This window comes from Pseudochaenichthys georgianus, chromosome 6 (assembly GCF_902827115.2).
Source record: "Pseudochaenichthys georgianus chromosome 6, fPseGeo1.2, whole genome shotgun sequence".
In the NCBI taxonomy this organism is placed as follows: Eukaryota; Metazoa; Chordata; class Actinopteri; order Perciformes; family Channichthyidae; genus Pseudochaenichthys; species Pseudochaenichthys georgianus.
The window spans coordinates 2,433,673-2,447,708 of record NC_047508.1 but is presented as its reverse complement, the minus strand read 5'-3'; the positions used below and the strand labels follow the sequence as shown (position 1 = coordinate 2,447,708).

The window sequence follows — 14,036 nt, the reverse complement described above, 5'->3', positions numbered from 1 at the left end:
GCCCACCTCAGACAGAGACCGTTAATCATTGCACTGGAAACAAGCATTATGAAGGATCTTGTGCAAAAGTGCTATCAGCTGTTCTGGAGCTGGCTCTGACTTTTAAAGTTAAACAACTTTGCTGGAGGGGGCTTCATGGGATTGTACCTGTATGTGATTTTTAATTGCCAAACATTCAACCAATGCAATTGTTGACCTAATTCTCATGATTAATGCCGGGTTGATATTATCCTGAACAGAAACATAATCTACAGTACCATGAATAAAGAACATTTGACATTGGCTTCAGGCTGTGACTTGGTGTTAATACTCTGTAATTAGTTAACTAAACAGACAACTTACAAAGAAAAACTGGTTTATTCACAAGATCAATATCTCACTCGCAAAACATAACATGGAAATCAGATGACACATGTTACAGTTCAAAGAAACAAACGCATTGCCTCTTTCAAAACAAAAAAGTACAACAGTGTGTGGATCATTCTTTTCTCCTCTCATACTCGCTCTAGGGCCTCCAACATGATGATGCTGTTTCCCCTGATGACCTGTGAAACATGAGAACACAGAGTTAACACTATTTATTAAAGACTGTTTAGTATATTTTGACACTTCTAGTCTAGTTTCTTCAGTTTTACTTGCATAACTACAGAGATTATATGCTAGGCTCTGTTCGTTGCATATGTACAGCTGACTTCTCTGCTGATACTCATTACTGTCCCTGAACACATCGTGAAGGTTCTGTGAATAACGTGCTGCTTTTACTACACCCCGTGTAGACATTATGCTAGTACAGTACACTTGTGTTTTTTCTGCCTTGCCAGAAGGATTAGATAACTCCTGTATTCATTACTTCTTTACTAAAATACTTTAATCTAAAGAGTACTTATATGACTCTTTGCAAGAGCTGCTTAAGCACATATTCATATTTGAGAAAATATGTTTATGTCGGCATTAGAAATTATATATTAATTGAATTTAAATTAATACCACCGTTTTTGTATATATTGATATTATTGCTATGGTCAGGTGAAAGTGCCGTAACGCAGATTTCAGTGGACATGTCAGAAAAGTTGAACTGCTATGCTTTTTCGTGTTAAGGCGAGACACTACAGGTGAATAGGGTAATTTTTTTAACTTGAAGATATCAGGTAGAAATGTCTCCAGTTAATTACAAGATTAAGAAAATTGTTTTTTGTATTACAAGTTGTTTAAATATGCATATGAGCCATATTCTCATTAAATATGCGCATATTTTAATACATTTCAGGAACACAAATCTGAACATTGCATAAAGCCAGGTTCAAAATTCTTATTTCATTTTGTAGTCATATTATAATCTAAAGTGTTTACAGAAGGGATTTTGGATATCTCTGTTTATCACTACATAAATCAGAAAATACTGTCAACAGCCCTAAAATATCAATTTTCGCCATGTTTTTAGGTATAAAATGTTATATAATTCAGGCTATGAATGATATGAGGCCCGTTTTTTTTTTTGCGTTTCCACTAGGGGTAGTTTCGGCTAATGTTTCAGTTTTTCTGGCCTTCCAACATCGTGGTTCTTTCCGGGCCAACAACTTTTGTCTAGTTTCTGAACAGATATGAGGAGCTGTGAGCTCTGAGTGCTAACAGCTAACGGCTGATGTTTGGTTTTTTGGTTCGCATTGAAGATGAAGTCACGGCTCCGCCTACACTGCGTTACTATAGTTACTGCCCCAGCTACTAAACCGTAATGGAAACGAAAATGTATAACACCAAAATAAAATGTAGTATATTGCACTAAGTAGTAGAAAAGATTGGTTTTGAATACAGCTTAGTTCTTACATAGAATTTGTTGACGATCAGAAAAACAAAGAACACCAAGCTGAGATACTGACCACCATGCCGATGTTGTTCTGTTGTCCACCTGGGCCCATCTCCAGAGAGTCATCCACCACCAGGTTCATGAAGGGGTCGAACCCACGCAGGATGCCCTGCACATGTCTGCCTCCATTCAACTTCACTGAAGGACAAAATAAATATGATTAATATTGCATGATTTTAAGGGGGACACTAACCTTTCGTTTTTAATTGGGAAGCTTTAAGATGCTATAGGTTGCCAGTTTTGTTTTACTATATATGCACACATTTTGATAAGCTTTGAGTGTATTTAACCATCAACTGTTGATTGCTTCTATTCTTGCTCAGAAGGATTTATGTCTGTGTGCTCTTTGCATTATCAGTCGGTTTAAATTATTTTACAGTTTTGTTCAACATGAACAAAACAAGCAAAGTAAATCATTTGTAAACTACATTCTAGAAAGTATACTTTTAAACTTTATGTTGCAAATATATTACATTACAAATATCCATTTTTATTTAAACACGACAACTTCAATGATTTAATATTCTTTCTTCGGCGATTGTACTTTTTAAACGAGTGCTTTCCAAGGGTTAAAGGCTGTCATTTGAACGATTTAAGTAGGCTTGAATATTGGCTTTTGAGTATACTCACAGGAAAGCTTCTTGTCCATGAATCTGTAGAAAGAAAAATATTAGAGTTATGTTAGATGCTTTTATACGATAACTAAGCTAACATCCGGACCGGCTAGCTAATGTTAGCTAGCTTCCTTGGCAAACAACGTAGCAGGATAACTTCACGGGTATCATTTTAGAGAATAAAACGTCAGCAAATTACAGTATACGTTATATATTCATTTAAACAAACCCGAATACTTACTTCTTCAACTCTGGGGGGTGTGCTTTGCTCATGTTGTCTGTATTTTCTAAAAACCGACTCAGTTGTTTGAATGTTCGTCGTTCAGTCGTTCACAATACCGCTGAAGGAAAACGTGCGCTGAGCGACCGGAAGTTCCTGTCGCTACTAAATGCTAAGAGCGCCGCCGTAAGGCCGGGAGGAGAGAGTCCTGCTAGTTCATTTCATATATTTTCTGAACAAAACAGTCGGAACGAAAGTCAGGTAAAGCACAAGATAAGCTTGAATAACGTTGCAAATTAAGGCATCACCTACATGTAAAACCTTCTTGCAACATAACTTAAATACATTTTATTTAATAAACACGGTTTAATGAAAATGTCCCCTCTGTGGGACTAATAAAGGTATTCTCATTCTGATTGATCCCCACTTGTCAGTCAGTCATTCAGCTTTGTGTCTGCTCTAAACTGAGTGTAGTTTTTAACATTGTTAAGTGTAGCAACTAACAGACATATGCATACAATTTAAAATAAAGAGCTCAAACATGTAATGAGAACTACGTTTACCATTGTTAGGAAAATGTGACTGTATACACAACATTAGTATAAAGGACAGACAAAATATTTAATGAGAATAGTTTTAATTGTTGTCTATTAAGAGCCATAACCTCATTTACTAAACACCGTGAAACGTAGAAGCTTTAAAACCTATTACATCTTTCTCTACATTTTCACAGTATTACTTGGAAAACAGTAGCCGAAACATCTTAGAAAATAACAAAAACAACCGATGTTCATCCTTGTTCATTCGTCAAAGCGCACTTATCAAGCATCACACACTGAAGGGCTGCCATCCATTCATATGTTTGCATAGATAATATCACCCAAGTACATTGCAGCTAAAAAGAAAGGCTGTGATGAAAGGCTTCCCATGGCAGCTATTCAACTGTACTTTATTCTTTAGATAAAGACAATAACTTACACATGTTGGAACCTCAAAAAGATCTCGTACTTTAGGATTTCAAAGCACTAGATTTATATCTAGTGCTTCAATACAGCCAGTGACACACCAGAGTCCCCACCAATTGGTGACTAATTATTGCCAAATCTAATAAAGAAAAACAACGTAAAGACATAGCTGACCTCAAGATATATCTTACTTGGCTTAAGCACTCTAGATGTTTGGTGTAAAAAAGTGTCTCTAGCAAACAAAATATCTGTGGCATTGCATTGGCAATGTCCTGAGCTTACAATAACACTGGCAGCAGGAACAGTAAAATAGAGTGGAGATAGCAAACTCAAACACACAAACTATATTAAGGAGCATACAGGTGTTTTTGCATGTTTTCCCCCAATCTTTCAGTATGACCACTTGCTAGACAGGTTATTCATTACCTGTTGGTTTAGAGTGTGTTCATTACATTTTAAAGCTGAAATTATTCATATTTGTGCTCGATGTTTTAATGACAAATCTTTTTAGCAATGCCAACTTTTACTTATGTTGTGATTGGTTTCAGAAATGATATTGCTAATGCAGATTAAAATCTGAGATTTTTTAAGGTCCCATAATCACAGCAAACTAGTGATCCATTTTTAAATGCATTTTATGCTGGGAAAAGGTAAATTACCAAACTGAATTATCATCTTCTTCAAATTGATTTACATACTGTAAATGAAACATTTGATGTAGCAATCATTAGTATATGTGATTGAAAGGCCAAGAAACATGCAAAAAGTATTGTATGGTCCTTTAACAATGTATTCTCTTGAAGCGTTGATATGGATGACGTTAAACCAACGGCGTGTCTTATAAAACAAGATGTTATGAATGCTTAATCAATGAACAGGTGAATCAACAAGAAATTCAACAAGATTTCAACACTCTCTCAAACCCTTCAAGGCAAAAAGTGGATCTCTGCTAACATTCACAGTAGATGTCAGGCTTTGCTGTGATGTGTGCAGCCCTCAGTGATGCTGTCCTCCTCCACCCTGACTCGCAGGTGCTCCTGACAGTGTTCTAGGAAAGAGTCCAGTGCAGAGAAGCCCTGCTGGCACGGCACACAGTGGTACAGCCTCTGCCGCTTTGAGCCCGGCCATTTGCAGGTATCCATCTCGTGTGTGCAGACACTGCACTGCCTCCTCTTCAGGGCGGACTGGTGCAGCTCCACATGCTCCTTCAGCTGCGACTGCAGAGAGAAAACCTCTGCACAGGAGGGGCATGGAAATTCGCTCTCCAGTTCCTCCTCCTCCTCGGCTTTCGGCACTTCTGAGCAACTCCCTGGATTAGTAACCTTTTCCTCTGTCCTGGGCATTTTCCTGGGCCTCCCTCGACCAGCTTTAACAATCTTGTGTTCCGTTGTGCTGCTTTTTACTTTATTTGATCCATTATCTGATAATTCTTTGGTGGTACATTCTACAGGCTGGCTTGTGGGGAAGCTTGAGGCTGTGTGCTGTTTGTAATGTGCCCTAAGTGACAAATGATGGACGAAGACTTTCCCGCAGACCTGACATGGATACGCTCCTCCTCTCCTGCGCTTTCTGATGATCGGCTTTGGTTCACTCAAAATATTTTTTTCCCTGCTGTGTTTCTCTTTTCTGTGCACGTACAGCTTAGAGGTGCTAGTGAAAACCATGTCACAAGAGCGACAGTTCAGAAGTTTCCTACTGGATTTTGGCCTTTTAATTAAATCTCCATTCACCTTGTCATTCCTTCCTTTCCTCACTTCTCCACCAGCAGCTTTGATCTTTTGTCCCCGAGGAGGCTTCAGCAGCTTCTCTGCATGGTTAGTCTGTTTATGGCGCTGCAGTCCAGCCTCTGTGTGGAACATTTTCGAACAGAATTGACAACCATTAACCGCTCTGCTGACAGGCCAATGGGTGTCTGAAGAGTCAGAGCAGGCAGAGTCTTCCTCAGAAACTGGTGGGGAAACCTCTGGAAGGCTAATTGCATCAACTACGTCTGAAGGGGAAGGTGGTTCACTACACCCAGCTTGCTGATGGTGCAGCAGAGCCTGCTTCTGATTAAAGCCCCACCCACACGGGGCACATGCGTAAGGGCTACCATCCAGCATGTGAGTCTGGCGGTGAGGCGAGTTGTCCTGCGGCCTGCCAGGATCTGAGCTGAGGGTCCTACATGTAGGGCACGGAGCGCCCAGCTGTGACTCTCCATGACAAACCTCACATGGGGAAGCATCATGATTGCACTTATGTAGCTGCAAGGACGACTTTAGGGAGAACTCCTGCCCACAGGACGGACACCGGTGAGGCTTGGGTAATGCATGTTTTAGTTCCTGGTGTTGCAACAGTTCTGTCCCATAAAGGAAGCCCTCACCACATTCTGGACAGACATAAGGGGACCTCTTGTTTTGCGTGTGCTGTTTTGTGTCAGCCCGTGCAATAAAGCTGGCAAGCCTGGAGAGAGTGTCTGCTGCCGCCCCCGAGCGGCTGAACGACTCCGCCGCCCGGGTGGTGCTCCAGCTGACCCCATCCATCCTCCTTTCTGCTTTAGGGGAGATAGAAGTAGATACCTTATTACACTAACTTATATACTTTTTGTATTTGATTTTATCTTTAATTGTATTATCCTTGTGTGTACTGTCCTGCTTTTCATTCTCACTCTGTTGCTGCTTAAACTGCTGAATTTCCTCACGAGGATTAATAAAGGTCCATCTTATCTTGTCTTATTCGCCCCAAAGTGGGAAATGATTTTGTCAAGCAATATACAGGAGGTAAAAATATCTAAAATACGTAATGAGATAAATAATATAATACAAATGAACCATAACAGAAAATATATACAAACTCACAGTAGAAAGACATATATCACTAGAGTATTTTAATAATACACAACGGAAAGAATACTGAATAAATTAGAATACTCAGCACAATTTCATCATGAAACAGAAATATACTAACTTTGGATTATATATATATATCTATATATTACAATTGTGAGAAGTAGTTGAAGTCGTCAGAACCTCAGAAATCAGAACAATACAAGAGCCCTAAGAAAAGGCTAAAGCATGCAGCATTAAAAATAAAGAAATTGAAGCTGCTCTTGCCTGACAGTGAAGTGAGACAGCTAACGTGTGTGAAGTTTTGTAGGAAAGGGGAAGCTACTAGCTTGTTCCTTTTCCTTGCTTATGTTATCAACAATGTTTAGCTAAGTTTCATTTGGCAGCAATAAAGAACACGAGTTGAATAATAGCCTAATAGCTAAGGGCCATAAACCATAGTGAGAATTCAATGTTACCGTTGCAGGAATGTACTATCGGTGAAGCTCAACTACAGCCTAGCTTCGTGTTTGCTAACGTTAGCCCTTTGCTAATTGCACAAACGTGTTAGAAATGCAGCTTATGGTACTTAAAAAATCTTACCTTGGCCCTCAGACAGGTGCAACTCGAAGGCTATCTTCACAACGGGCTGGATTCAGACGTTTTGTCTCGGTAACATATGCTTTCGTTACCGAAAATAACACCGACATGGCTGCAGAAGTGAAACCGAAGTTTATGGGCAGCATTACAACTCTGAGCCGTCAGCGTCACTTCCGGCCCACGCGCCACCTGCCCACTTCAAACAGGCTTGCAACAGAGTGGCGAAGTCACGCCCATCTACTTCCGCCCCATGGGACCTTATTTCTGAAAAAGTATGTATTGAAGTCAATGGGAAGAGAAAGATTATCTTTCGATCCCGTTTGAATTGTGCCACGAATTACACATATGATGTTTGTCAATCTTAAAAAAAAATGTCCATGTAAAAAAAGTCACAGTTTGTCTTAAAACTGTTGAAATATAAGACTATGAAAAATACGCAACTAAAGACTACAAATCCCAGAGGTGAATTTAGCTAGCTGACATTAACGTTACACATTAAACTCGTGTTACTCACCGAAACCTTGTAAAGCCGACCCGCATGCTGGAACTGACTAACTCCCCTTTTGTGTATGTACAGTTCTCAACATGGCCAGACTTGTAGGGATGTTCACCTCTTTTAATACTTTTAGCTTCATTCTGATAGAAAGTCTTTCACACACAGTGACGTCACAAGCTACCCACAATGCAACGCGCGCCATATATATATATATATAAATACGCCATTTTCCTGGAGGTGCTAATATCCTGGAGGTGCTAATGTAAACAGCTAGCTAAAGTAGCCAGGCAGAGCGCACTAGGTTTTTTTCTGAATTAACGACCGAAGAAATCGCTGCATGTCTTCGGATTACATCTCTGGACTGGAGGGGTGTGCTCTAGGTCGTTACCAGCGTAAACTAGAGCTGTGTGGGTTGTCGGATTGCCTTTACAAGACTGCCTGCAGATGTATGGAAAAACGAACCTTGAAAGTGGCCTTCGTCGATTTTGGCTGCATCTACGTCTAATTTCTGGAAACACCAGGTGAATACCTCACTTGTCAAAATAATATTATCATGCCATTGCATATATGTGGTATTTTAGAGTTGACTAGATATTGATTAAGGCAATAGACTATGATATTCTGCTTGCACCTCGAGTGAAATGGTGGATACCGGAAGTACGGTGTCGCACTCGGCCCAATACCCGTATGTGTGTGTGAAAGAAGAGGTGAAATGTGCTAACCAAGGGGCAAACTCTGGGGAATAGCTGGGACGCCAATACGGAAGTGCCACACACTGCAGTTCATATATTGGCCGATAGGCGATGGCTGCAGAAAGGAGCAATTTCCATAGACCCCATGTTAAAATGCCCAACTTTACAGCAGAAAAAAACATGTTTCTACCCCTGGCTCCATACATTTTTATTATCGATATAGTTAGATTCCACCTTCATGATTATGGATCTGTGAGTGAATTGTTTTCTAACACGACCCTTTTATTTATATTAGGTCTTAACGTTTTTGCATAAATTAGGGCGTGGTCACATTGAGTGACGGCTCTGTCAAGTGACTGCTGTTGCTAGCTTCTCGTCTCTCTGCTACCTGCTCCGTGAAGCTACAGGGACTCTGCCTGCTCAGCTCATCCAGGAAACACAACTTGAAGCCGGCCGTGGTTGTTTGTTCTTCATGCTTATGTAACAGAGTTATAAAGGTTGGTGTAAAATCCAGGTTAAATTGGAGAATTACGTCATCTGGTGTTACAAACGTGTGCCTGCATTGCTGTAGCTTTGTTACCGCAATGGATTGTGGGAGGTTCTCATACCGCGTGAGGATCTGTTGAGAGTAAGGTGCTATTGTATTATGTCTGTGGACAAAATGTATGTTATTATTTTATTAGGACAATAACGTTCTGTTGTGTTTGTTTAGTTTAATGTTAGTCGTTTAATGCTCACAGCAACATGTTTTTGTGTGATTCGCTATTTGTGTTATATGACTTATTAATGTGTTCTTCAATAGCTAATTTGAGCTAATAGGCTAACGTGAGCGTGGTGCTATCTCTCCAACAGAACGCAGCTCACGTGTTCATTGTATGTGTCCATTGCAATGCAGGTATGTGAGTTTTGTACACCAGTTTGTTTATGTTTAATATTTCACATTGTTACCACTATACGATCATTGTTGTGTTGTTGATTATTGGATTGTAAAGGAGATTTAGATACCGCGTGAGGATCTGTTGAGAAACGCAGCTCACGTGTTCATTGTATGTGTCCATTGCAATGCAGGTATCCTATGTATGGAATAAACTGAAGTAATCACCAGCTCTGAGTGGTCTGTTGCTGAGAGGACATTACACCGGGGTTACACTTATATATCGGACTATTGTGACTCGCTCTGCGGTTAAAACAGACGGTGCATGAATGTGGTTTTTTCGGTAAGTGAAATTCGAGTGCTTTATTTATGTGTTAATGATTTTAATCAGCTACGTACTGAATGTTAAGGCTTGGGTTAGCGTGTAGCGAGTGGTAGCTACATCGGTGCTAACGATGCTAATCGTAACCTCCAAGTTAAAATAATAGACTGTATATATAAAGGTTAAAACGAAATAGACGTTAAGTGGGATAATACTGTTGAACAAACGGCTTATGTTTGAGGTTGATAAAATAAGGTCATCCTTGTAACGTAGAGAGATATTTTATTAGCCTATGTAGGTAGGAACTGTATGCATCGCTAAGGTTAATTTAAATTGGCTATGCTCAAGTATGTAGACAAGCTAACGTCGAAGTAGTGTATGTGAAATCAACCTCACAATAAGATGTGTATATTACAATTATCAATGTCATATTTCAAGATGATTACTTAGATATTACAATATGGTTGGTTGAGCTGGAGCATTATTGAGCTTACACGTTAACGTCACAGTCATCTGAAGAACGAACCCAAACCTTGTTGTTTTTATTAATTGCATTACCAAATGGGTATCAAATAAACAGTAAGCATTGGTAACACAATTTCCAAAGTTACAGTAAAATAAAAAGGACCCTGACTCGGACAATACACAATCCAACATGTTCAACAGAAGAGAATCAGTTATATTGTTTGTACACATGCAGTGGCGACTGGTCATTAGGGGCAGGCACAGCCCCACCTAGTGTCAGCAGAAAGTATTAAAAATAACGATTACAAAAAAATATATATATATATTTTAAGATCATGTTTAATCATCTGATTCGTCTGTACATTGCTGTTTTAGTATGTGTTCTTCTAATTAGTGTCTACAGTGTGTGCCGATTGAGCTGTTTAGAGCCATGTGGGACAAAACCCGATCCTGCCCCTCCCTCTCCCTGTTTAAGTCAATGGTGGCCGTAAAAACTACACTGCGCATGCTCAGAGTATTGTCCTATTTAATGTGTGTGGCAAAAAAAAAATGACCAGAGGGGCATAGAGCTGCCATCCCCACCATACGTCATCTCACATAATTCAGAGCTGATTGGCTGTAAGTACGTGTGCCGTGAAAAGTGTGGTGTGTGAAGAGGAGACGAGAGAGCTGCAGTGAGGCGTCCTAAAACCCGGAAGTAAACTGCGCATGGCTTCCCTCGACCTAAAAGCAATGAGATTTCTCCATAGGATTTTAGAAAATAGCTCAAAATAAGATCTGTGGGAAACAAACCTGTTAGATAAATGCACGTTTTGTTCAGCCGGTTAATATCCACATGTCTACCCTACTTTTATAATTTTCGAATCATAAATCTATTGATTAGATTAGATTTATGATAGACTTTTGAAACTACAAGAAGATAAGGAGGACTTTTACAAAAAAGTAAGAGATTTTTGTCCAGAGGGATAGGCAAATGGACTTCATCTTCATGTCAAGGTAAGCAATTTTATTGAAAATGGGATCTTACTAAGAGAGAACAATTCCATATTTAAATGATAAAATTAATTTTTTTGGGTATCCTTCTGTTGAACTGTCTGTTTAAAATGAATTGAAGCATCAGACAAAAAAAGCTTTTGAAAATAATATTATATTTTGATTTAGGTCAAAATATAATATTTGTAAACCTGAAGAGTCAGGTGCTTCACCAGCCATGAACCTCACTGCAGAAGCTTATATATAGACATCTAAGTTTTTTGTGCCCCACCACTTTTGTACATATAGAAACGCCACTGTACACATGGTACTTTACATATATATGTTTGTTTAAGATGTCCAGGTGATGCAGACAGGCTGGACCAGAGAGTGAGATTATCAGTGTATTGGACACTGGACTCCTCACAGCAGTGAACTTCAGCACATGTACAAAGACTCTTTTGTTCATACTGTACAAAGAATCAAGAAAGATATTGGTTTAAATGAATGAAGTATGGACTTTAATACACTGATATACATTCCATTAAACAATACTAAATACTAGATCACCTACACATCAGTTAAGTTGAGGGTTTTTTCCATGCAAAAAGTTACATTTAGATGTTAACAAGCACTATGATTTTGTCAGCTTTCTAATGTAATGTATTGAAGGCAAAGATATTTAACACATAGTGAGAACTGCTACTATTTATCTCTCAATATTGTCTGTAAAAAACGTGGTAAAAGTTATTCTTTCAGTGAGACAACAGAGCAAGCTTCTACAGTTAAATATTATTCTGATAACAACATATATTTCAATGTTGATGAACTTCATACATAATCTGATTGTCTTTGTAGCTCACTGTTGAAATAAAAAAAAGAAATTACAATTACAAAATAATTATATCTACAGCCCCTAAACACACAAATACACCGCTTTCATAAATAACACACTTGTTCTGCAATAATATGATTTATATTTCCTGTCATTTTTGTTAGGAAAGGACATGCCTGAAAGACACGACATTTTCTCCTTCTCCGAGGGTCAAGAAGAACATCCAAGAGGAACATTAAAAGCTGATGTTATGAGATTTTAAGACCAGTACACTAAGAAACTACTTTTATTGTAAAAACAGTCAGCTGATCGAATGCACCTATTTCCACATCGACACTCCATCAGCTGATTATTTCTATTTGTCTCACTTTATGAGCTTCACATCACTTGTGCCTTGTACCGCAGAGTTTGCAACATCACAAATAAATGGGGCCAATCTTCAGTCAGATGTGAATGTGTAATCTAACATTTTCAGTAAGAATAATGGACGAAAGGAGTGCAAATACAAATACAATTTATTGAAATGTGAACCAAAAGTTAATCAAATGTTTTAAATAAAAAGCACATATGGACAGAAGGTGTAAACCTATTACATTTATAAGTAAACACATTTAGTCAAATAAAGTGACAGACTAGGCCTGTGCAGTTGGTATCAGCTTTGCCCAGCATGGGCTCCTCCATCAGGCCTGGTCCTCCTCGCTGAGGAAAGACCCTCAGTCCTCTCCACACCAACAGACTGGACGTCCATCACATGGAGGTTTCTCCCTGAAGTCTCTGCAGCTCTCTGGACACCATGCTGTCTCAATCCGTCCACACTGAATATGAGAGGGGGAAAATGAAAATAATAAATGCTTTAGACAATAAGAAACATAAAGTTGACTGTTGAGTTGCTCAGTTTTTTAAGATTGTCAATACTATTACTGTATAACTAATATATCAGGTTAAGAGGCACATTCAAATACAGATTGGTCTTTAAATACATGTTGTCTTTTGAATTGTTTGTCTAAAGTCAAGGATCTAGAACTGGTACTTAGTTTTAATGATACAGTCTGGTTATTATGCTGTTTGGAGGAGGCCTCACAGGTAAGAGCACTAACTAGCTACCATCACATGTACCTTAGCTTGACTTAAATGTATTAAATGTGTAGTTAAGTGATATAAAAATACAAATAACTAATGTCATGCAAACATATTAATATTTGCTTGATTCCAGTGTTAAATTTAGCACAATTGCATACAAACATTAAGGGGTTTTAAGATTCTAAAGTATTATGCTAAAAACTCAATAACTTAGATTATTATTTATAGTTTTGCTGAATAGTTTAATGTCCGCTTACCTTAGAAACGTAAAATGCGACGGCAGTGTGCAGATGGGGAGCATGTTAGCTTAGCTTGGTAGCTTCAGCTAGTTCTCAGAGAAGTCATACCTTTCACTCACGTATTTATTGGCTCTTTCATAGAAAACAAGAAAATCAGCCTCACATTTCTTTGCCAGATCAGGGGTTAGCTGCTTGAGTTTGTTGTTCACAGCAAAGCCAAAAGCATTGTCCTTTAACCTTTTCTCAAGTTTCCCTTTCAATTCAGTCATTACCTTAAACACAGAGGTTATACTGAATGATTTGGCCTCAAGTGCTTCAATGCAGTCTGAAAACACTTTCAGAATGTGACTGAGGAAGAGAAAATACATCTCAGATACTTCGTTACCATCCTCTCCAAAGCATTTCCACAACATCTTGGAGCATTCCTCCTCACCTAGACACCTAGAAAGTAGCTGGTCAGGGGTCTCCAACACTTCAGAATTCTGTCAATAGATGGCAGCAGAGACAACCATCTCGTGACTAGGGTTGCCAGAAACTGACCATGATCAAAATCGATTATTCGGAAGCCCTGGCGAATAATAATCAATTACCGATTACTATTATTAGCATATATATATATTTCTATATATTTTGGTTGAAACTAAGCTAGAAAAAAAATGCATATCAATGCATATCTTGTTGCATTGTGCAGAATATGGGCTAAACAGTTTGCAGCGAGCACGTCTTTTTGAGCCAGTTTCTGATAAACACTGTTGTGTTTTCCATAGTTAACGCTGGCGTTGTCTGCTGCATATGCTGACATCTTTTTCACATCTAGTCCAGACATCTCCAGTTTAGATAGCAGCTGATTTGTTATAGCTTCTGACTTTTCGTTGCCATCACTGTAAAAATTCAACAGTGCACGTTTCACGCCCTCCTCAAAGTGAAAATATCTCAGTACAATGGGGAAACACTTGATCGTAGCCTACCTTTGTTTGATGCATCACTTGCCACT

The 14,036-nt window shown here is 38.8% G+C and overlaps 2 protein-coding genes across 3 annotated transcripts; both read right to left on the bottom strand.

Annotated features, from left to right (window-relative positions):
- Positions 1–338: 338 nt before the first annotated feature.
- snrpg (small nuclear ribonucleoprotein polypeptide G) lies at positions 339–2,844 on the bottom strand. The gene is made up of 4 exons (XM_034085271.2): positions 2,720–2,844; positions 2,495–2,517; positions 1,878–2,002; positions 339–545 (listed from the first exon to the last, which is right to left on the bottom strand). The coding sequence occupies exons 1-4, from the start codon at positions 2,749–2,751 to the stop codon at positions 495–497; spliced, it is 231 nt and encodes a 76-aa protein (XP_033941162.1). The 5' UTR covers positions 2,752–2,844; the 3' UTR covers positions 339–494.
- Positions 2,845–3,318: 474 nt separating this feature from the next.
- On the bottom strand, positions 3,319–7,268 carry LOC117448250 (zinc finger protein 271). Of its 2 annotated transcripts, none has more exons than XM_034085452.2 (2): positions 7,071–7,268; positions 3,319–6,196 (listed from the first exon to the last, which is right to left on the bottom strand). In XM_034085452.2, the coding sequence occupies exon 2, from the start codon at positions 6,183–6,185 to the stop codon at positions 4,632–4,634; it is 1,554 nt and encodes a 517-aa protein (XP_033941343.1). In that variant the 5' UTR covers positions 6,186–6,196; positions 7,071–7,268; the 3' UTR covers positions 3,319–4,631. The 2 variants fall into 2 exon arrangements, with proteins under 2 accessions (XP_033941343.1, XP_033941344.1); XM_034085453.2 differs by having other exon boundaries at positions 3,319–6,193.
- Between the last annotated feature and the right edge of the window lie 6,768 nt (positions 7,269–14,036).